The 25,924-nt window shown below is 39.0% G+C and overlaps 1 protein-coding gene across 3 annotated transcripts in view; it reads left to right on the forward strand.

Moving 5' to 3' along the window:
- KALRN (kalirin RhoGEF kinase) overlaps positions 1 to 25,924 on the forward strand; it is a 4,346,166-nt gene that overhangs the window by 1,897,911 nt on the left and 2,422,331 nt on the right. For all 3 annotated transcript variants that reach the window (XM_044074926.1, XM_044074921.1, XM_044074920.1), the window contains exon 8: positions 6,480 to 6,611. In XM_044074926.1, coding sequence (XP_043930861.1) covers positions 6,480 to 6,611 — 132 coding nt within the window. The remainder of the gene's footprint in view (positions 1 to 6,479; positions 6,612 to 25,924) is intronic.

The raw sequence follows: 25,924 nt of genomic DNA on the forward strand, positions 1-25,924 counted from the left end.
ATGGTTTGGATAAGATATATCCTTCGAGTTCAGGGTTTCTGTGAAAGCAAATCTTTCTGGAGTTCATGTTTAACAAACAATGGGACTTAAAAAGAAATTTTTGAAGATAACAAGGTTTTGGTCAGAGAAGAAAGAGTTGCAGGTGAAAAGTATTTAAGAATAAATTTAAATGCATGCTGATGAATTTCTATTTTTTCTTGTTTTTTATTTTCTAAAAGAATAAATATTTAATATGGTGGTTAACAAATACAGGTAAAATAAGTAAATAAATAATAAAGAACTTCTACTGTTTTGGATAAGTGCCATGGAATCTTTTCTAATCACCTGAGCTACCATCTACTTGAGCAGATGGGACTGTAATTCAACATCTCAAGTAAATAATGGCGTTTTCATGCATGCAGTACCCCTGATATGCTGCACCGTGGTGTCAGTACTAGACAATGAATTCAAAATGCCTGGTATGGGAATAGAACCGACAGTCAGCTAGTCTTCCATCGGGTTACTATCCATCGGGGGTTACTATCACGTAGTCAAACTTTTACAAGTTCGAACCACATATGGTCAGGACCATATGTTCGAATTTGTAAAGGTTTGAGTGTGTGAATGGAAATCCCCATAAGGAGAGGTTTCCATTCACTTCAATGTCGTGCGATCTTAGAGTTGGTATATTTAAGTAATTTAGGTAGTGGGGGTGTGGGGGGTGCAGGGAGGCTTGCCCCCTGCTTACAACAATTTATTATTTTGTCCATTGTATTTTTTTTTTTTTTTTACATAGTCGAAGTTCTGTAACTTCGAACTTAATGGTTCGACCATTAGGTGTTCGGAGTTACGGAACTTGAACTGTCTGATATAGACCCTTCCAGCATCATAGGCACTGGCACCAGCAATGGGAATAAAAACAAATGTCTGCTGATTTCACTCATTCATTTTTTCACTCTCCCATTACCCACTTAATAGACTGGTCCCAAGAGAGCTAGAGCTTGTCTTGGCACTGATTGGGTACAAGGCAGAGGATGTAATCATAAGTGGGACAGCAGCCCTTCGATGGAAACACGGGTGCATTCACTGTCACACAGTGGACACAATTTGAAGGCATACCACTTCATCAACAGCACGTCTTTGAGATCTGGAAGGAAATCTGACCACACAGCAAAAAAAAAAAAAAAAAAAAAAACACGAATATAAGGACAATATGCAAACTTCACAAAGTAGGCATGTAAAGGGCAGGGGAAGTACATTATAGTATGTGCACTATGTGTTTTTTGGAAGAGCCTGAAACAAAATTTTAGTTATTAAATTAGAAAGAAAATTAATTTTAACCAGCTGATTCGCCGGACTCCAGTAGTTTTTACTTCTCACAAGAACACATTTTTACTAGTGTAAACTGCCAGCTTTATTCCTTATTGTATGTTTGAAACTGGTTTGTATTCTTCCATCCGACAGGCATAGTATAGAGTATATGTAAATTATAATGTGTGTGTGTGTGTGTGTGTGTGTGTGTGTGTGTGTGTGTGTGTGTGTGTGTGTGTGTGTGTTTGTGTGTGTGTCTTTCGGCTTTTCCCGGTTAGGACAATTACTGCTGTAATTCCTAGCATTTCAGCTTATGGAAAAGGAATTTCATTATCTTGATCACTTTAAATCAGTGGCCTTGGAAATAGGTGTCACTCGTCCAAACAGATGGGATCTATTTCTAATCTCCAACCATTATCAAAATAGAAAATTAAAAAAAAAAAAATTAGCAAGCCAGTTAAATAACAGAAAGTGAAGAATATTATGTTCTGAGACTTAAAACAGTTCTTTCTTTAGACTATTCAGCTTTTTTCTTGCTCCTTTCCTGCAGAGCTTTTGGGTCCTTACTCTGCAGAGAGAGCTCTTTGATTGCAATGAAGAAATGAAACAGCTGAGAAGAAATCATGTAATTATAAGCAGAAGATATTATAATGTTAAAAAGGTCACAGAAGATGTTGCCTCATTTAGTCATCAGTGCCATAACTAAATGCATTCCTACTGTTTCTGAAGTGAATGAACACCATTAACAGCACAGCTGACAGCCTTGTATAGACTACTTCCCCTGTGCACTACATGTTTTTCAGAAGGGCCTGAAACAAAATGTTAGTATTTTGATTATTACTTTACCTGAAGATGGCTTTTCTATTGTCTGGTTTTATAGTTACAAACGGTCTTAGTAAGAAAGTAAACTGCGATCACTAACTTTAGCATCATGCTTCTAATCGACTTTTCCCCTGCCAGATAGTATACATCTTTTTAAAATGAATAACTCAACAACATATAAAAGAACTGAGAAAAATACCCTTGCTTGTTTGCCAAATCCCATGTTAGAAATGTTGTATTTATGTTTTCTTCTCTTGTTAAAGCATGTATATTTCAATCTTTGGAGTAGAGTCTTCAGTGCAAAAAAAATATATTCTTTATTCACTAACAATAAATGAAGCCTACACTTTAAAAGCAGTTGTGGAGACGTGGTATTGCCCATTTGCTAATGTAAAGTTTACAGATGCATTTTCATTTATGTCTTTATTTATCGGTTTGTTTACTGGGTAAGTGAGCTGGGCAAGCAACCTTTTTTAGTTATAACCTAGGCACGAGCACATGTGCAGTATAGCACATTTCAGTTTAGCAAAACAACTAGTCTGACAAGATTTAAAACAATTTAGTATATAAATATTTCTATGTAAATGCAGCTTAAAACTAGTTGTAAAGCTTATAGTTTAAACAAATAGATACTATTAATAATGTGTTGACAATATTTTTTTCTGGATTTTTTTATGCAGTCATTAATACTGGACACTCCAAAAGTTAATTTATCTTGATTGGCACGTCTATTTTAATTAGTTTTTTTCATTAAAGGCAGTAACTATGCAGCCTGCAGATGCAGGGACAACTCTTTCAGTTCTAATGTTGGCCACTGGGGTAAGAGTAGGACCTCAGGTACTGGTGGGTCACCCAAGAACAGGAGAAGAATAATGAGGGGCTGCCTGCCAGAGCTGGGGGGGAAATAATGAGATACTTGAGTGACAGCTTGGATCATAATGAGTCACTGGGGGAGTGGCTAGTTGGGCTTGGGGAGAGGTAATGAGGCACTACCTTAGGGAGTGGCTTGAGTAACAAGAAACCATCATGCAGATGAAAGACCTTGGCTGAATCCCTAAGTATACTGGAAGCCGAGGCTCATGGAGTTGTGAATGAGATTGCAGCCTGCACAGTCCTATTGAACCACTTCTTCATTTATGCTGAAATACATTGTACAGTATGATGTAGGCTGTATTTCCAATTCCCCCATCCTTATCCCTGAGGCAAGAGGGATGTCCATCCCATGCTACTCAGCTCTTTCTCCTCTATAGGATATGGAGGGGCCAATATGTGGAAACAGAGCTTGAAAGGGGGAAATGTGGTGAAGCAAAATAACAAACTAACTAACTAACTATAGAAATAAATAGACAGCAAGACCATGGTATATGTTGTGCTGTGATTTATAAAGGTCTACTACAACTGCCTAAGTCCCATTCGTTCAAAGATCACTTTCTCACAGCCAGGGACTTAAGCATCTTGTAGCTCACACATCCAGCCACATGCTCTCAAACTCAAATACATGTTCTGGGGCAGTGTGCAGCTAAGCAGAGAGAGAGAGAGAGTGGAATTGATGCATCTTGCATGAATGCAGTGGTCAAGATCGAGCAAGTTAAGTCAGCCATCTGCAGGAAGGAGTAGAAGGGGATTGGGAGCATAGATGAGGCTGTCAGGCAGAGATCAGGAGTGGGGTTTAGGTTTAGGATTGAGCAGGATGGGAGTAGGGGAGTTTTAAAGTTACAGAGTGACTGGGGACTTTAGGCTTATGGAGAAAGAATGAAGTATTAGGTTTAGGGAGAGGAAGGGAAGATCAGGTTTAAGGAGCGGGAGTGAAGTTCTTGGGTTAGGGAGAGAGCAAGTACTTTAGGTTTATGGAGGAGGGAGTGGAGTGGAGTTTTAGGTTTAGGAATTGATCAGAGACTTTAGTGTTAGGGAAGGCAGTGCTATGGTTAGGATTAGGGATAAACTGGGAATTTTAGGGTTTGAGTTAGAATTACTGGTAAGGCTATGCAGTGTGGTTGGTTGGGTGGTGGGTGGGCTATGTAATTAAGTAGGTTCAAGCTAGTGGGAGTTAGGGCATTTACCATTTAATGCAACTGACAACAAGCAAGTGTGTTACAAGCTGCTAGCATACAAGCACTTGTAGTAAACCTGATTATGTGTACTCTGTAAAGTGTGAACTAGCCAAGTGTAGTAAGTCTTAAAAAAGCGGAAACCCAAGCTATGCATTATTGCTTATCTACTGCCAGAGGGAGAATTAGTTTAAGCATTTAAACCCACAGGTCTTCAGAAATTATATAAAACATATCATCTTTTCTTTCTGAACTAACTCCTGAATTAAAGCTTATGTAAAAATTATCAGTTTGTGCTCTACGTTTAGTCTGTACACAGTACTGAACTTTTGTGATGCAAGTATTATGTCTACCCTTAAGATTTTCCTTTTGCGATTATCTAAATCCACCCCTAAAAATCATCTAAACACATTAACATGTTTAGAAGTATTCCATTTTCTCATAAATCCTGTATAATAAAACAAAAATGCAAACATTGTCATTAAGTAACCTAAACACTTTGAACATTTATTTATTTATTATCTTCTCTTACACCGTTCTGATATGCACTCCTCACAGTGTTGTATTCATTACCACTATAACCCCTCATCTTTGGTTGCTGTAGGAAAGCAAATAATGTTCATGTCTCTCAAAGAAAACACACAGCAAATTTAATTTATCCATGAGTGCATACGTGTTAAAAAATATCCAGAAAACCTCTGAAGGCGATATATTGACTCTAATATGCTTGTTTAGGAGATATTGTTCAGAGGGTCTATGGACATCATTGTACTGGAAAACATGAAGTGTACATTCAAACACTGAATTTCAGAAAACTAATGGAATATCAGTAATGGCACTAAAAATAAGGCACTAAATGAACACATAAAGAAGGACTGGAAAATTACATTTATTTTATTTTATGGGGTTAAGCAGAGTGCATCATAGCGTTAAAGGAGGGAATACGGATAATGAATTACTCAAGAAGGAAACTGATGGTGTTTATTGCATTTATACAGGAAATGAATTAAATGACAGATTTGTATTGGTACCATTATCATACAAAAGAGAATGTAAAAGAATATTATTTAATGTTGGTATTTGCATAGTTTAAAATTCAGGCATTTTAAATAAAATTCATCTTTATTAATATTTTGTTTTTTATATAATGATTTGATTCAAATGTAAACATTTTTTTCAAAGCATAGTTAGAAGTTTCTGCTAATGTCTCTGAATAACTACTGGCTGAAACCCTGACAGGATGATATCAACGGGTCATTTTTTTTTTTTTTTATTTTTGACCTTAAGAATTGCCTAAGGTATTTTTGTATGAGGGCAAGTCCCCACCAGGCACCTCATGTGGTGGACTTAGCCTCCATACTTATGTGTGTGTGTGTGTGTGTGTGTGTGTGTGTGTGTGTGTGTGTGTGTGTGTGTATAAAATAAATCAGTTTGCCAAATATTGCAGCAGTATTTATTAACAAAAAATAATTGGCCAACTCTCACAGTCCAAAATGCATTCTCCCAAAATTAAACTTGGAGCATGCAGCACAAAAAACATAACTTTTATAGCCCCCCCCCCTTGAATTACCCCATGTGGGTAACTGTGCCTGCCACAACTGCTGCTACTTATATATACCATAATAGTAGGGAAAGAACATATTTCATATCTCTACTGTTACAGAAATCTCACACCGGTCGGTACCTTCAACCAACTGACCTCTTGACCAAATGGATTCAACAAAACAGCTGCCGGTCATAGATTCAGTGATTATCATGGAGAAACCCATTATATTATGTATGTATATAATACAAACTACATGATTTGACAACTATAGAAAAGACAGAAGTCTCCAAAAAAGTGAATCACTGTCAGCTTCATAACAGAAATATCATCTGCACTGTTTTCCTATGAGGAAAGCAATCAGTGAGCGGTAGTTCATCCCCCTCTGATTGATGAGTTGCAGCTTTGTCCACCATATATTTAACCATCTATAGGGACGCCTTGTTAGAAGGTGGTTTCATGGATGAATGGATGGATGACGTTAAACTCATTTTCTTGCCTTTGCTATAATAAATCTTAAAGTTGTTATGAGTTGCTAAGTCTGTGTGCAGGGTGTGGTGTGCATGTGTTCTACTTTCTTATTTGCTCTGTTTAATTAAAAATACATTTTTGATGGCAGTAACCTGAATTCAGAATTTTTAGTCTACATTTTATTAGAAGAAATCTGAACTTTAAAATGATTTTTAGGAGTTTGTAACAGTCTTTTCTTTGCACCTGCCTTTGACAGTCACCAAATTAATAGTACTAAATTCTACTTTTTTGCACTTTTTTTTCAGTTCTTGTCAGGAGTGGATGCCTGGTGCAAAATGTGTAGTGAAGGAGGCCTTCCAACAGAAATGCAAGACCTTGAACTGGCAATCCATCACCATCAGTCATTATATGAGCAGGTTACCCAAGCCTATGCAGAGGTAGGTCACAGTCATGTTTGGAGAACAGCTGCAGCCTGCTTTGCCTGGTCACACAGTGAAGATGCTCTAGAGAGTCACATTTCATTTGTCAGTAGTTGTGTTAGCTTATTTATACACCTCTAATTTGGCCTCATGTTATACACTATAGATTGCGATGATTGCATAGTTGCTGCCACTTCTAGAACATTTAACCACAGAATAGCACCCGCTGCAATAAAAGGAAAATGCATGACTGTAAATTTCTAATGCCTCAGTTAAAGCATGTTGCAGTTACTGTACGACTTGTCACAACTACTTTAGAAGTGTTGCCCATAGTCTCGTAGTCTGCTTACCAGCATGTCATTTTTAGCTAATAGCTGTCAGAGTGCCAGCTCTGTGGCCTTTAGGGATGAAGCCCTGAGTACACCCCAGATAACCCAGGCTAAAACAGTGGCCATGGTGCTGGAGCAGTAAGCTAGGGGCTGGACTGAGCGCCCAACAATGAATCTCTCATGCCAGAGGTTGGGATTTAGTTCTGCCCACTATGCCAGAAAGGAGTTTGGTGGAGGCCAGGTTACAATACTGTGTCTTCAAGGCCAGTGAATTATGCATGACTGTGCCATCTAGAACTTTGTGCTGTAACCAGGACTGGTACTTGTGTGGAAACACGTGTTTTATTAAGACACCAATGCAGACCTCACTTTGGTGGTGTTCACATTACTTCATTAGGGTGTAAATTTAATAAAGCATATAAAAATCCCTAAAAAGGTGCAGAAGATGATGTGCAGGATTGATATTGACAACTTCAGAGAGAGATTTCTGCTTCTGGGTGCTCTTTTGGCTTTGTATTAGAACACTACCCCACTATAATTTCTATGCAGAAATGGGAGTGTCTAAAGTGATTGACATGGCAAGGGTGTGTGACATGGCAGATTAATCATGCATGATTGACACGCCATGCAGATTTGCCAGCGTCATTGTGAATATTCATTGTGTGTTCGTACTGTGCCGTTGTCATCAATGTTCATTCTGGCGGATTTCTTTTCTTTTTTACTCTATTTTTTTAAAAAATCTCTGCATACAGTGTTAATGCAAATGTTGAAAAGTTACAAGTAAAAATGAAAGAAAAGTTATTTTACCATCACTTTCTGTAGTATAGTACAGTGTAGTAATCACTTTTGGAGGGGGGGGGCAAGCCCCTCTGCACCCCCGAAACACCAGCTACTTAAATAAACCAACTCTGAGATTGCACTACTTTGAGGAAAATGGTAAACTAATACACCAGATGCAACACGGCTTTGTTTTACAACACTACCGGGCACAATTTACTATTTGGAATATATTGCATAACTTTTACAATATGTCAATGTTAAACTTTACTATATCAAATTTTAAGCTTTACTATTTGGAATATTTTGCATTATATTTTCATAAACTGCTGTGGTGGTACAGCGGTTAGCATTGTTGCCTCACAGCAAGAGGTTCTCTGGTTCAATTCTCGGCTGGAGTGCCTTCTTTGCAGAGTCTGCATGTCCTCCCTGCAGTCGAGTGTCTTTAAAGACATGCAGGTAGGTGTGTGAGTGTGCTTTCTTTGAAGGTTGGGCACCGAGGTGGCAACTCGACACAGTAAAAATTCACTGCCAGTCATTAGCTGACCAGAGTTCCGCTGTGGTAACCCCTAACCGGGAAAAGCCAAAACACAGTTTTTTATTCATGCAGTGTTATATATTTTGCATTCAGGTCAGTTACATCAGCGCACACATATAACTATTGTGAATGAAAATGAATAATGCAATGTTTTGAATATTCATATGGTGGACGCAGACCTTATGTTTATTCACACGTATAGAAACAATAAACTTCATTCGCAGGGTGTTGGGCAGAGTTTGGGTGGTCCTTGCTATTGCGCATCTGGTTGGGTAGTGTTCTAATACAAAGCCACTCTTTCTTCATCAATCTGGACAGGGCAGTCTGGTTTGGGGTTGAATGAGGCCTTCAGGATGTAGCTAATGTAACCAGTGCCTCTGGGGGAAAAGTGGATATAAACAACACCCATCACATATCAAAGATTACAGTTTGTTGAATTCAAACTTCAAAGTGGAAGCCTTGATGTCAAGTAAATATCTAAATCTATCAATGGATGTGACTGTAATCAAATAAGAAGAAATTATACTCCCTTCCTTCTAGTATTTATTTACCTGTCTGTTAAGCTCCACAGTTCATTTTTCTTGTTAACAGTGACAGGGAGGAACTGTCTGATAATTGTGTAGTGTTATGTCAGTTTTGTTTAGTTATTCCTGCATTCAGAAAGTCATCTCTGTCCACTATAATTACAGTGGGGAAATTTCAGAGCAGGTATCTTTATTGTAGCACATTTGCATTAATAAATTGTACAATAAAATGATGAAATTGCTTACCATCTATAATAAGGCTTCATCGTTACATTACATAGAAGCCATAAAACAGGTTATAAAGAACCTCAAGTTTACCATTAAAATGGTAAGGCTGTAAAACAATCTTAAAGTTGCTTACTCCAGTAGGTACAACTATCAAATCTTTAACATCTGTGTTAGCAAATTTATAAGTAATAGCTAGAGATGCATGTGCTCTTATCCTGATTCTCTAGCCAATATCCTAGAGAATAAATTTAGCTCTAATCCTGATTCTCTAGCCAATATCCTAGAGAATAAATTTAGCTCTAACTTCAGACTTCCTACCCTTCCAATTACCCTCCCATTCCCCACTTGCTGCCCCACACACAGCACCTTTGATTAAGTCCTGTTGGCCTTATCCAAAACCAAGAACACTACATCTATGGGTTCTGGTAACCTGCTAGGCTGCTTCCTTATTTGCACCATATGTAGCCTGTCCAAACCTCTCCTAAACATTGTTAATGTCAGTCTCACTGCAGGATATTTCCCTGATGCCAGAAAAGCTGTTAATGTGACTCCTTTGTATAAGAGCAGCCCCATTACTGTTCTAGGTAACTATAAACATCAAAAGTATTGTTTTTAAAGTCATGGAACATATCATATCTAAATTTATCAATTTAGACATGGATAATCTCCTTGACCTAGATGCTAATCAATTTGATTTTCTTAAAGACAGATCCTGTCTCCTAAGTCTAGTTAATGTGTTCAGAAATGACACTGAAGCCTTGGTCACTGACCGTTCCATACTACATACTGTCAATCTTGACATTGCCAAAACCTTTGGTGCAGTCTCATCCGCACACACCATGCAGTGGCATTATTGCTAAACTAAAAGTATAAAAATATTGCTATTCTAGGTGATTGTAACCTAAACTGCCTACGTCCTCTGTGAAATGACATTGGCAAATTCCTAGCAAATATCAGCCTAATGCATTTAGTCTGTGATGCTTTCCATCCAACTCTTTGAACCAACAACCACCCCCTCCTGGATCTGCTAATCACTAACAACCCTCCCATTAACTCCAGTATATCTCTTGTTCTACCTTCATTCAGTGACCATTCCTCAAAAACATTCCAAATTACCCACAAGTCACCAAGACTTCTCCTCCCAAATTAGTTACCAGCAGACCCAAGTCCTTCATCCATACAACCTCATAAAACACCTAGCAACTTTTGACTGGTCTCCCATTACCAATTTACAGAACCCCAACTCATCTGCCACAGGTCTTAACACATACCCCACTTTAACTTCAAGATAAATTCTTCTCTCTTACAAAGTGCCTTTTCAGATACAACAAAACACCCTGGCTAACCAGTGAAGTGAAAGCTCTACTCAAGCATATGACAATGCATAGTCCTCATGGAGAGAAAACCCCTCACCAGAAAATCATACTGCCTTTATCTTTTTATGTAACCTAGCTAAGCAGGCCATACACAGGCAAAATACCAACTATATGAAAAACAAACAATTTGCTGTGCTGGGCAAACTCAAACATTTATGCAAGGAAGTAACTTTTTTCACAGGCCACAAATCCCACTTCCTCCCTTATCACCATCCAGACCTCTCAAGGCTGATCCTCAACTTCTGAGTTACTCTAGGAATTTAGCCACCTCCCTAGTACCACATTCTGTACCCTGCAGCCTACCCAGCCCTCCTCATTTTACCCCCGTCTTCTATTTTAATAAAAATACTCACAAAGACAGTGACTCCACACTAGAAGACATACCCCTGGATGCACCCCCTGGTGCAGACAACCTATTCCCTTGGTTTCTATCACTCTGCAAAGTCTTCCTTACCAATGTCTGCTTAACTCAAAACACAGTGACAGATATATGCAAAGCTGCTCTCTTCCAAAATAACCTCAGCCAGGAATTACCTGCCACTTCTACCCTATCTCCATCTTCCCCACACTTGAGAAAATATTTGAGAACTTGTCTACAAACAACTGTCCACTTACGTCCAGCACTGCCACCTCCTTATTCTTGCACAGCATGGACTCTGGGCTGGCTAGAGCATAATGACAGTACTATAGTCACTTACAGATGATATTTCTTCTTAACATGGATAAAGGAAACCTTTCAGGAGCTCTCTTCATTTACCTTACCAAAGCTTTTGATCTTCTAGACAACTTCTGCTCCATCTCTCCCTCCAAGAAATTGGGGTTAGCACCAGCACTATCACCTGGTTCCAACATTTCTTAACAAATAGGTATTTCAGAACCACAATAGGCTCATCCCTGGGATTTCCAGCATACCTTACCTGAGGAGTGACCCAGAGATCCATACTCACCAACTGTTGCTTTCAATCTTTATTAACAAACTACCCATCAACCTCCCTAACCTTCCTATCACTCTTTATGCAGGTGACATGGTTATCGTTTGATCCAATCCCACACAACCTTCCTGCCACTGTTTATGCAGATGACATCGTTATCCTTTGATCCAGTCCTGCACATTTATCGTTTCAAATCCACCTTCAGTCTGACCTCCACTCCTTTAATTTTTGGATAAACAACCATAAGCAACTCCTAAACCTCTCCAAAATAAAAAGTACGATATTTGGAACCTCACAAAAGCTGAAAAAACTTCTAAACGTCTCCATATTGCAAATTTCAATGGTTCCCCAATAGAAACTACCTTGTTCTTCAAATACTTACATTTATGACTTTATCAGTTACTCATCTTCAAAAGCCACATTGTAAACATCAGGAAGAAAATCAGTTATCTTTTATTTTTGTTCTGGAAAATATCTCCCTTTCTCTTCAGACCAGCTATAGCTGCAATATGCAAAGGAGTACTCCTTGTTCAACTTGAATACATGTTCCCCATCATAACCACAGCTTGTTAAAAAAACAAATCCACTCTTACAGTCCACTGAAAATAAAATCTGCTGAGTCATTCCCAGTCCTCCAGGAACACCACTGCACCACCCTTTCCAAAACCAATTGGCTACCAGTCTCCCACATAGTTCAGCTACACCTAGGGCTCTTCTTTTCAAACTACTTCAACCAGGTTCCTTCCCACCTCCTGCAGCCAAACTCCATAATAAAACCACCCCCTACAGCCTCTGCAACCTCTCCCAATTAACTCTCTCACACCAGACACTCCAAATTAAAGTGCACTGTATCGACCATTCTTTCTTCTTTCTTTCTTTCACCCAAACTCTGGCAATTCCTCCCCTCCCACATAAAAGAAGTCTTCTTTTCCACACTTTCAGAGCACAGCTCAAAAGACACCACCATCAAAATTCCAACTGCAGGTGCTTTTCCATTGGACAGATTACTTACCTCTCTCCTTACCTGCATTGATTCAACTTTGACCCTCTGTTCTCCCTGCTTCCCACACATATTTAGTACTAAAGTAATTCATATTTGTTTTTCTACTCTGTTAATAATATTTACATATTATTTCAACTGTCTATGGGATTTTCTGCCTTCTGTGGTTACTTCATGTTTGTAAATGTATTCTTTTTATTTTTTTTTTTGTGAATTTCTTCACTGGGCTATGCCTGCAAATAGTCTATTCTGATAAGTGTACTACCCTGGAAAACAAACTAAATAAAAAATTAAATTAAGAAAATACAGTTGAATATAAACACTTATTTTGTCTTCTGGATAGCCATTTGGGACTTAGAGAGTAAAGGTAGTTGGTGCTTTTTCTGAATGTAGGAATGTTGGTAGGGCTGTCTGGCAGGGTTTGATCTTAGGTCCTCTCCTTTTTGGCATTTAAATTTCTTATAACAAGCCTCAAGTTCAAGGCCTATTTTACATTTGCTGATGATTGCAGATTGGCAATTGGTATTTGGAAACTGTCCTATAGAAACTCAGATAATCCAGCAGGAGCTTGACTATGCCAGCTTATGATGTACAGAACACAGTCTCCAACTAAATGGTAAAAGATGCAGTTTGGTTCTATCTAGAAAACATAAATTTCCCACATCACACCACATCATGTCACCCACCTCCAAATCAATACAGCTGTCAGAGAGACCTTGACTACTACAAGTACACCACCATTTAATCATCATGTCTCCACCATAGTTTGCATATTATTCTGCTTAGCCAATCTAATCTCCAGGGGCATTTTATCTAGACCAAAATAAGTAATAGTTCACGGCTGCTCATCCCTAATCAGGTCTATCATTGAAATTAATACCTGTTTACCACAAAAATCTCCATTCACCATAAAAATCTTGCCTGGCATGATAGATTCCAAAGATACCTGGCCAGGGAAATCATAAGATCTAAGCCTCTCAGCTACCCAGATGGAGTAGCTGCTGTCAGCCTGTACTTGGTGTCCTTATGCATGTCTTTGTGGTGATTTATGCTTAGCCTTTTGTGCCATGAAAGACCTTGTGTTCAGGACCTTTCACCTTCATAAAATCAGTGGCTTTTACATTACCCACACCAAGGACATTGGTGCCCATCAGTAAATAAATGGAGTCAATGGTAGCACAGCTTCCTATGACAGTACATTCCCTAGGTTTGGTGGAAGGTTCACCACAGAGGTCAAAAAGAATAGTAACCTAGCCACTTTCAAGTTGAATCTTGGTACAAGTTTCACCTCAGATGTCAAACAGAGGTACCCCAGCCACTTTCAAGGAGAATCTCGATGCCTTGGAAAATCATTGAGCAGATTGGAAGCTTATCAAACCCAAGCAGATTGACATAGACCTTCTTGACCACGTGCCTGTTATCTACCTCTGATCCTATGAATTAAGCAGGCCAACTGATGTAATAAGCTCCATTTTATGGCTGACATCAGTATGAGAGCATATACATTCTAGTTTGGGTTTATTTCATAAGCACTTTTACAGCCGAAACATAACACACATAAAAAAAAAACAAATGAAACACAAAAACAGATGGTGTCATAGAAACAGTCTGCTGTGACACTCCAAGATAAAGTGATGTACACATCTATACAGCAGTTGATAATAAAATCTGAAAAGCTAAAGTCATTGTAAAACTAGAACAGTAAATCAGTATGCATAGAACCTCTGGCCCTACAGTTTTCCGTAAAGATGATAATCCCAAAGACTGCATTCCGGGTTCTAGTAAGATGACATGATTCTTTTTAATTTTTTTTTCTTTTTTTTCATATGTGATGCCTTTCTTGCTAGTTGAGAAATAAGTTGACAGTGATAATATCAGAAGAACACCTCATATTTTCTGTATTACAAAGCACTTCAGCCATTATGTATCATTTTAATGAGGGAACACCACTAAACAGGTTTGGTGTAGTTTTTAGAGACTTCAAAGCCTCGTCTTATATTTTTTGTTTTTCTCAAACAATGACAGTCTAGTCATGCCCAGGTGCTGGGGGGACTGGACAGAGGAGAAGGAGGGAGTGAGCATCTGATGCCAGCTCGCCCATCGGGTGGTGGTGGTGGAGGTGACTAGGCTTGCTTTAACACCAGCATTATGAGTTAGGCAAGCACCATGAGGCAAGCACTATACCTCTTGTTCAAGAGGTTGTGCAAAAGCAGAAGTCTGCATACACCTGCTGTTAGCAGCAATTGTAGAACTTGTGAGGCTACAGCAGGGTGGAAGGAGGTTGGGCCCCCACCCTGACAGCAGTACAATGCTGCATGAATATCCTCAGTCATTCGGTCCCTCATTTCACATATTTGTCAGTAACCAAAATGTTTCAGTTTCAGAAATACTGCATCCTAGGCTAAGTTAAAAGTGTGTGTGGAAAATGTGGGCTAGGAATTTTTTGACCAAGATCTCCCCAGCAGAACAGTATCTGAGCAGACTTCCACCCTGTTGGACTGGGATCATAAATTGTCTTCCAGTAATGATTATTTGAAAACAAAAGTACCAGTGTATCACAAGTTGGAAAAGGGGTTCATTATTATGGCACCAAAGTAGTCCGATTCTACAGGAAGTACCTCTTTGAATTCCTGAGCTGTTTCAACAACCAGCATGAATAGAGTTTTCACAGTGTATGCATGCAGTAGAATGCATATCCAAAACTAATTCTTTTTACCCCCACCCTCCCAGTTCTCTACAGAATGGTCCACCTTTACACCTCATTTAATACAAGTTCTCCATTTGAGGTTAGGTGTGCTTTTCAGACTGTAGGTGAAAAGGATGAGCATGTTTCTAATAGTCCCACCAATTACGAAGGTGATATTTAACACAGGATAGTACCAGTCTTCAGGTCTGGAAATGTCTAGTGGTGGCAATACCATGGTGACTGTATTTATGTACAGCACTGTCCCTTCCTCTTTGTAAGAAGCAGGAATCCTCATCCACTGTCTGAAGCATTGTCAGTGCTGTTCACTTGATTCCAGAACTAGATGCTGGAGCACATGATGTCACTGATGAGGTCAGCATTCTGTACAGCATGAGCACCTGCTGACTAAACATGCAAGTGTATCATGGCATTGGTAGATAGAAAGTGATGCCAGGGTAGATCACATGAACAGTGACCTGTTTAATTCCTTTTAGCAAAACAGTAGAACCAAACATCCATTAAAATGTACATGGATGGAGAGATTGTATATCATGTTTGTTTATTAAGTTATTTATTTATTTTTAATTCTCTGACTAGTACTTTTATGTTTAACAATACATCGTTGTCTTGGAGCTGTTGACTAGTGTTTTATGAGATATTTAGTTTTGTTCCATCAGTGTTGTGATATCAGAGAATATGACATCAATAGTGAGTGGCTTGGTGACAAGTGAAAATTTTGCCCTCAAGTCTTGTGTTGACACAGTCATTGCCATCACTACGTTGATGTCACCATGATGGAAAGCAGAATCATTTGCACTGGCTACCAAGCAAAGAATACCACGGTGTTCCTTCATGCCTGTGTCAGTAAAGTATTGCTAATTTTTCAAAAAAGAAAAGTCAATTTGACAAAGGAAATCTAAAATATTAGTATGCAAAAATAATAAGTGTCTATGTTAAAAGAAAATATTTATTTTAACCGTTATGATATTATTTAAAACTTGCTTACACGTGGTGCAGTTACTTGTTGGCAGATGTTTTTAGTGCTGCAGTGAGTGAAAGCTGTGCATGTGTGTTATTGTGATAATTGCATTACTTTGTGCATATCTTTAGGGCTGAAACAATACCTGCAGACACAGACTTAATGAGGCTCTGTGAATTTTTAGCTGTTAATGCTTTCATGGAAGAAGAAAATTAGCATAACAATAACCAGTCTATCTTGTTTTTTTCAGAGTATTGGGGGATCTGTGTCACAAAATGTATTTTGTTTTTAATGAAGCCTTTCATATATGATTAATCCCCTTTCTGCTTTCATTATTCTCTGGATTTAGCTGTTTAGTTTGGCAGGAAATTAACAATAAGCTAATGGGAAAAACATATTCTTGCCATAGTATTAGCCTTTGACAGCATACTTACAGAGGGTGCAAGAACTAATGCCAAAAGATAATTTCATTTGCTGTCACAGCCATGAACATAAACGTACAGTGTGTAACACTGCTTCTATTGTGCTGTTATACCTCAGGCAAGTGTAAAGGCATGGCCAAGCATATGATGCAGATGTCATCTATGCCACATCGTGCATGTTTTTGGAATAATTAGTGGTATAATTTATCATGCTTTTGTGGTCTTAAGCTACAAATTTTGATATGCCAAACAGGCTATTTTTTTTTTCTAAATCTATTTTGATATGCCAAACAGGCTATTTTTTCTAAATGTATCCTTTCATTGTTATTGTTATTATTATTTTTAGTATTAAAAATATGTGCTGTCCAGAAATCTGCACTATTTGAGGAGAGGGGGTGCTATAACTGGTAGGGATGGAACTCCATATTGGAAGCGAAGTACACTTGCATACCTTATGACTGTGCGGAGTACCAGTACTTCCTACCTGGCAGCCATCTGCATTTTTTGTCACAAACAGTTAATTGCTAACCTTTAACCTTGAAAAGAAAAAAAATGTAGTAAAAGGCCCAGAGTCAAGCCTTATGATACTCCAGGGCTCACTTGTGCTAAGTCTTGCAGTATTCCCAACCTCTAAATATAAGTGTTCCTCTCATTAACCAGTTTTTGATACAGTTGTGTAACAGTTAATGTTTAAATATTGTACCAAATCCAACATATCTAAATGTGAGGTTATATCAAATGCTTTTGATAGGTCCAGATATGGTGTGCGAAGTCTTAGACATTCATCTGTAGCTGTATTTTAATTTTTTCTGTTAATGTTGCCACTGTTTAGAAGGTTGGACCTTCCATTCGCAAATACATATTGCAGTTGATCTAGCAGGAAATGTTCTGCCATCTTTTTGTCGAGCGGATCCATGATTACCCTTTCCATTGATTTTCAAAAATATACATATAAAACTGACAGCTCCATAATTATCTCAATCAAAAATCCCTTCCCCATTTGTGAGAACGAACCACCACTGGTTGGTGTCATATTTCTGGCATGTACCAGTCCTTCAGTAATCATTATTACTCTGCTAAATATATTACAAGGTAGTTGACAGTGTTATTTTTTAAGCATCTTTATTAAATTATCACTTAAGACATAGGCAAACATACATTTATAGAAAAAACATATTAGCATTTTTTCTGTTTACATACTTCATACATTACATGTTTAAATTTTTTCTTTATAACTATCATCAATCCAACATTACACAAATCACTCAGTTTCTGCCTTCCCTTAAACCTCACTCCTTCTCCTGAGCAATACTCTGCCTGTATTGTTCCCCCAATTTGCATTTATTTCTATATCATTCCTTCTTCCCTGTATATCTCTTTTATAATATTCATTACTTCAGATACAGACTTTACTGCGGTGGTGGTGCTGCTGTAGCGTTGTCGCCTCACAGTAAGACGTTGTCCTCTTCGATTCTCAGCTAGAGCGTCTTCTGTGTGGAGACATGCGTGAATGGGCATACCTTTGTTGAAGGTTGTGTGTTAGGACTGGCAGTTCGGCACGTAAAAATCTATTGCCAATCATTAGCGGACCGGAGTTCCACTGTGGCGACCTCTAACCGGGAAAAGCCGAAAGACGCAAGAACAACAACAACTTCAGATACAGACTTTCAATTCCATTTTCTAGTAATTGCTTTTGTGGCAGCCAACAGAATTAAACTCAACAAGGACTTACTATGTCTAGTCAAATCAGATGCTGTGTCCCAGCTCAAAATAATTACTTCCTTAGTTACATCCATTTGCTCGGCCAGTATTTCTGAGTACTCTGTAGGGAAGTTTTAAAGTCTGCCAACTCATTACACTCCCAAAACATGCGCTCCCAGTTATCCCTTGCTTCATTATCACACTTGAGCGAGTTGTGTGCCTGTATGTATTGCCACATTCTTATTGATGAGATCATTTCCTTAGTCTAATAACACTTTGTGAAAACACGAAGACTAGATAGTCATTAGATGAATTTTCAGTTTTTGTTGGAAATGTTTAGAGTTGCTTTCATCTTTAATTACTAAGAGAATAGTGCACCAAAATCTGACAGTATTCACTGCATATAGTTACTCTTTAAAGTGATTATTTGATTTAGTGGCAGAGATAAAATGTAGGTGTTGAGATCTCTACTTGGTCTTTTAATAGTAATGAGAACTGATGGCAGGTGATTTATTGGTGGCAGTATAACATGTTTTGTGCTACTTTCTGATAGGCATAGTTCAAGGTAGCAACTGTATTTAGCCACTGGGAGTAGTTTCATCTCTCTGTACATATATATCTATCTGTGGTTTTGCTATCCAATGTCCATTTGTTATTAAATGACTGACTACAGATCATGTGACTTATTTGTCACTAAAGCAAACCATAAGTGTATCCATAGGTAACTAATTTCAAATGTAGTTTAAATATAGCTTTAAAAATGTTAGTAGCAAATTATTAGTGTTATACAAACACATATAAAATACTTTCTACCTAAAATATATAAAATACTATTTATATTTCAAAGCAAATTAATTTTGTAAAACACAGATAAAGTTCAAAGGACCATCTATATCAAGAAAGGTGCAAGCATCTAATCTGACTTGCCATACAAACTCCTGCTTGACACTTTCTTTCATTTTCCAAGTCTCCCCCTCTAATTCCCATAACGACATTATCTGTGATTGTAAAAAGAAACTTTTTGAAACACACACAACCTAGAGAATGAGAGCCTAAAGCATTCTTTTTGTCCATTATTTCAATTGTACTACCATGTTCATGTGTCTTTCCTCAGATGTTCAAGTAGTTCTTTCTGTAAAGGAGGTTTTAAGCTTAGTGCACTTTGCTAGATAAATTACTGATTGTGATAAATGGTTATAAAAGACTGGAACCTTGATTCTTACTTTTTGACTGTAATAAAATAGTTTTTGACATTGGTAAAATTGTGCGCTTAAACAGGCTTAAACTATTCCTGGCTCCGCCAAGTCTGCACTTCAATTTTTCCCTTAAGAAAGCTCTACTTTCAACAAATCAGTCTATTCGCTTTATCATAAGCCTAGCACTTGCTCCTAAAACCTTTCTTTTAAGTGAAGCACTCTTAAACTAACGTAAGCACTACATCCACCTACAACCCGTGCTAATACCCACTTCCCTTCAAAGTCCTCTCTCTGACCCAGTTACACATCACCCCCTTATACTATTCTGGCATGTCAAGTGGTATATTACTGACGTCCTCTCCAGTTCAGCTGGTTAATCTGGGAATCCTGAGACAATGTTACAATTGTCTCATGTACACAGACAACCCTCTCCTCCTCCCAACAAACACAAACACATGTGAGAGATACAACGATATAGCCAAACTGGAGGCTGAACTCTCTCAACACAGGACTAGCAAGACCAGACAGGAGGAGAAGGTAACCACACACACAACAAACCCAGTCTCACATAAACCAACCGCAACTGCAAACCAAACACATAATAACACAAAGACATACTCTGAGGCTCTAATAAAAAACGTACAGAAACAACAGAGGCTCCCAAAGCAGACATCCAAGAAAACACCACCTCAAAACTCTGCACATGCAACACATAGTACACAAAGTCAGTGTGCCAAACAATCACAGCCCTTAAGGTGAAACACCATGCCTGATACACTAGTAATAGGTGACTCTATAGTCAGACACACTGACATCCCGCTACAAGGCTGAACAAACAGAGAGTAACAGTGAGCTGCCTGTCGGGAGCTAAGATCCGCCACATAACACAAGCACTCAGGTCACTCCAAAGCAAGTACAAATATGACTCCGTCATTGTCCATGCTGGTGTGAATGACCTGAGATGCACCTTCTTGGACTACATGAAAAGAGACATAGAGGAGCTCTCTGATTATGTAGCCCAGGCCGGTATGATCCTGACCCTGAGCAGCATCTTGCCCTCACCAAGAATGATGCCACAATACAAAGACAAGATGATCAGCTTTAATAATTGGCTCAATTACTGGTGTCATTCTAGGGGGATCCAATGTCTGTCTGCTTGGGATGACATGCTGGACAAGCCACGCTGCTTCGCAAGGGACGGCTTGCACCTGTCACCACTGGGCCTCCGGATATTGGCTAAGGCTCTTGCCACCCCCATAGTTCCTTTTTTAGGCAAGGCTCAAAAGACAAATCCACCACCTTAGAAAACAATAAAGGAAAAAAACTAAGGGTAATGCTGCTCAACGCCAGAAGTCTAAATCTCAAGATGCAGGCTCTCGAAGCACTCCTCAGTATGGAGGGCATCGATGTCTGTGCAGTAACTGAAACCTGGATCAAGGCTCATGAGAGCACCCCAGCCCTACCAGGTTATACCTTGTATCATGCATTTCAGCCCCAAAACCTGGGCCGAACCACAAAAGGAAGGGGAGTGTCCATATTCGTTAAAGACACCCACACCTCCAGGTTAGTGGCAACGCACGAAGCATCGGAGACCATCCATGTGCAACTAACCATAGGCAAAACTGCTATACAACTTGTAGCATGCTACAGACCACCCTTGCAATCTCAGGAACTCCATTCAGCCTTCCTGAAGACACTGGAGGATATGAATGTCTCACCAAATACCATCATATTGGGAGACTTCAATGACCCAAACATAGACTGGGTGCATTACTCAAGCCCCAACACCCTAGCCCAAAGGTTCCTGAAATTCATCAACTCAAATGCGATGGAACAACTAGTCACCTCAACAACAAGGGGAAATAATATACTTGATCTGATCATCACAAACATGGGGACAAAATGCTCAACACCAGAAGTATACCCCTCACTAGTGAGATCAGACCATAAACTAATAACCCTAGATATTCATATCCCACCTCCACCCCCAGCACAAAAGACCACAGTGAGAAACTTCTCAAAAGCTGACTTTACACTCCTTAGGACTGAAATGGTATCCTTCAAGCCCCCTGGGCCAGTGGAAACCACATCCCACACTGCTGAATCCTTCACAAATGCTTTCTATGGGCATCTCCAAGAATGCATGGATCATACAATCCCAAATAAAACCAAGACCCTTTCCACCAAAGGCAGGCATCCTATCTGGTGGACCCCAGCCATAAACAAACTTTATAACAAGAGAAGGAAGCTACTGCAAGACAGAGCAAAATCGCATAAAGGGAAGGCATCCCTGATCAGCACTAGCAAAAAACTACCTTCGCTAATAAAATCATCAAAGGCCAACTTCGAGAGACAAATCGCTAAGGACACTAAAGATAATCACAAGGCCTTCTTCAGTTATGTTAGAAACCCGGGCGGAAACCCTCAGATATGTGCAGAGTTAGTTCATAACGGCAAAAAATACACTGAACCCACAGATATTGCCAGCATACTGGCAGACAGGTTCAGTGCAAATTTCTCCTCCCTCTCCCCAAAAGACAAAATAAATATCTCAGCTGAATGCAACCTCCCTGAAATCTCAGATGTCCAGGTGAGAGCTGCCCTCAGCAAAGCTAAAAATACAGCATCCATGGGACCTGACGGTGTCCTGGGTTGCGTGCTACGTGAAGTCCTAGAGGAGCTAAACCCGCACATAAGAACGCTGTTTAATCTTAGCATTGATACAGGATAAGTCCCTGAACACTGGCGTACAGCTACAGTGGTCCCACTCCACAAAGGTGGCACCTCTACAGACCCTGGAAACTACAACCCCATAAGCTTGACCAGCCTGATCTGCAAAGCTATGGAAAGGATCATTATGGAACTCATAAACAAAGACATCGGGGACCTACAGACAATTGACCCTACCTAGTTCGGCTTTGTAAAAGGCAGATCCTGTCTTTTAAACCTGGTGGACTTTTTTGAAACAGTCACTAGAGCCATCGATGAAGGCAAAGCAGTTCATACAGCCTACCTGGATCTGGCAAAAGCCTTCGACACAATACCCCACTCAGGCATCATAGACAAGCTCAACAGCTTAAATGTAAACCCGTTTGTCACAAGATGGGTTGCAAACTGGCTAAAGGACAGAACCCACAAAGTCAGAATAGCTGGAGCTATGTCAGACTCTAAGCCAGTCACAAGTGGAGTCCCACAGGTTTCTGTCTTGGGACCCCTCTTGTTCGGCATTTATTTCTCAGATGTGCAGGCAAACACAGACGACTGCAAACTAGGCGCCATAGTCGACACACCAGCTGACACATGCATCCTCCAGAAGGGCCTCACAGAAACAAACGACTGGTGCCAGAGTCATGGCCTTAAACTAAATGCCAAAAAATGTATAGTCATCCCCTTTGGAAAAAACAAAATACCCACAAATTACCACATAGGTGGTAATCCATTAAGTACGGAAAAAGTAATCAGAGACCTGGGGACCCAAGTTGACAGTGACCTCTCATTTGACACCCACATCGCCAAAGTGGTTAGAAAGACCTTCTACCTTGCCCACCTTATCATGAAGGGATTCACATCCAGATCAAAGGATGTCATTGTACCCTTATATTCCTCCCTTGTCAGGCCTATGATTGAGTACAATGTCCCATTTGGTATGTACCTCACCCGGCACCTGCAGCAGCTGGAGAGACCCCAAAAGTACCTTACCAAGAGGATCAAGGGTCTGCAGCATATGTCATTTGCTGCCAGACTGAAAAAGCTCCAGCTCTATTCAATAGCATACCACCTGCTCAGAGGTGATCTGTGCCTTACATACAAGGCCATGTCCAATTCAGAATTAATGGACATGCTCCACCTCAAAAAATCCAAATCCATCAGAGCCACGAGAGCTAAAGATCTAAACCTCAGCACAAATATGAATAGGACATGCTGGAGGGACAGATTCATAACCCAGAGGCTTTCTGCACTCTGGAACAGGATACCTGTCCATGTTAGACAGAGCCCCTCACTGACTCTCTTCAAGAGAAATCTGGATGAATGGATGGGTGATCGTAGGTTTACCCCGGGGGTCATCTCTGTGTCATTGCTAGATAGAGGCACAGTAAACTAAATTTAATTTAAATTGTACACTTTTGTATCATTACATGGGGTGGCGAAAGCCACATACACTTTGGCTAGGCTTATAAATGCCCTAGGGCAGATAGCCTAGTACTATACTATGAAACTATGAAACTATTGAGAACCACCACAAATAAACATTTCTATCTTCTTGTTTTTATCTGAACTGATGGAGGTCTGGATGGAGAGATGATAAAATCAGCAAGCAAAGGAGAGTAGCATTGCTGGAATATAATTCATCCTCAAGTCTTGGTGAGTACCTTCATGAGGTGGACCCTGTTTTTACAAAATCTCACCAAGATGACAATGATACATACACTGTATGTTATATAGCATATATCATGGACAGAAGTAGGTTCAAAAACAAAAAAAGACAGGTGGGAGCACAAGTCCCAGGACAACCCAATATCCTGGTATGGGCAGCAGGTGTGACTGAAAAAAAAAATGTAGAATCCCCTATAAGATTGAATGAAACATTTCTACAATGGGGCTAGGCCAGGCTCAGGGGGAAGATACCCCTCCCATTGTAGAAGGAAATAGTAGTTGACAAAAAAAAATCACAAAAATTGACAGGCCAAAAAATGCCATAAAGATGATAGAGTGGACTATTAAGGATAAGAAAGAATATATATATTGTTACCATTGTACAAGAAGCTCAGAATTTCCAGACAGAAGATATTCAAAAAGATTAAGAGAAAAAATTGAGGAAATTAAATACTTGCACAAGAAAAACTGTCAAAAGCTTCAAATGTAAATTTGTGTTCATTAATACAGCAGATTCATGAAAACATATACACAAAGAAACTTTGAGCCGTATGGAAAAAAAGCAACTGATGAAGTGCTAACGTATAAAAACCAAGAGATTTTTCAAATGGTATAAAAAAAAACACAGATATGGAAAAGAGAGATCTGATATGATGTAATATTTATGCAAATGAGAAAGACAAAACTGATCAATACAAAAAAGGCAGTTCAAAGATATTTTAAGAAAAATACAGGCAAAGGTACCCTGATATGGAAAATTTCACAATATAAAAAATAAGATAAGAAAAGGGGAATGCAGAACAGAATATTGGTAAAGTAGAAGTTAAACAATGAGAAGCTGAAGTTATGTAATACCTGTGAAGTGAAGGATTTAATGTAGAAAGTCTAACACAGGTTAAATCACAGCATGATGGAACAAAGAGTCCCCAAAATAAGGAGAAACAGGCAGAGCGGAAAACATCTGAATCGGAAATATGGACGTGGCAAAGAAAAAGAGATTCAGTATGGGACAATATTTATGCAAAGGAGAAAGCTCAACTAATCAATACAAAAAAGCAGCACCAAGGGTATTTAAAGAGAAATACAGGCAAAGGCATCCAGACATGGAAAATTTTACAATACAATAAATAAGAAAGCAAAGGGGGGGAGTAGAAAAGAGGATCAGTAATGGAGAAGTTAGAGAAATAGAAATTAAAGTTATGGATTACCTGCAAAGGGAAGGATTTGGTGTAGAAAATCCAACCCTCTTAATGTCACAGCATGATAGAACAGTGAGTCCCCGAATTAAGAAAAAAACAGGTGGAATGGGAAACACCAGATGAGTTGCTACATGAAGATACTTTGGAGCCTTCAGCAGGAAACAGTACTAAGAGCAATTGGAGTTGCACAGCAAGAAAAGGAATAGGAAAGAGTGGCAACTCTGACATAGTGGGTTCCCATATGAAAGAGCAACAGAAGACACAGGATGCAGCTAAAGAGAATATGTCACAGGAAGATATTCTGGAACTTTCTGTAGAATGCTCTCAGGAAACAGACAACAAAGAATGTACCCTCAGTTTAGAAGATAACGATTTAAGGGAAGAGTTATTTGATTTAATGGAGATGGTCAGACATATTAAGATTGATGAAATAAATAGATTACAGAAAGTCAGTAAGATCCAAAATGTTAGAAGTGTGATAAATCAAATGAATACAGTAATCAAGACTATTAGCAGAAATTCATGTGACATAAAAGAAATAAACAGGATATGTTGTTGTGCAGCTAAACTAATAACAGATAATGTCTTACCTGAAAAATACAGGGCAATAAGTGAAAAAGTGAAGAAATCAAATGCCATCATGGAAGCACTAAACAGAAAAAAACTATAAAGCAACTAAGAAGTCTGCTGCACGGTCACAGAAAAACATTCAGCTCACACCACTCCAATTCTAAAGCAATTAATTTCCACATCAAGATAAAATAGATAAAGATGAACCCTTTCATCCTAAAACTAATTTAGACATTATCAGCAATTAAGACAAGAAGTGCTACTGTTACAAGAGTATAGAAGAGGGAATAGATCAACAAAAATAATTAGAAAGAGAGACATAATAAAAGCAACATACAGTATTAGAACAGACCAGGATCTGTCATATGCTACTGCAAGTAACAAAACAAAAGATATCAGCACAGGCAGAAACATTTAGAATATATGCAGATAAGTATACAGGAAAGCACCACAACACAGAAACAGCAAACCAGAATCCAAAACAGCCACGTTTATTAGTT

The sequence above is a fragment of the Protopterus annectens genome, chromosome 6.part0 (assembly GCF_019279795.1).
Source record: "Protopterus annectens isolate FY-2018-M chromosome 6.part0, PAN1.0, whole genome shotgun sequence".
Taxonomy (NCBI): Eukaryota; Metazoa; Chordata; order Ceratodontiformes; family Protopteridae; genus Protopterus; species Protopterus annectens.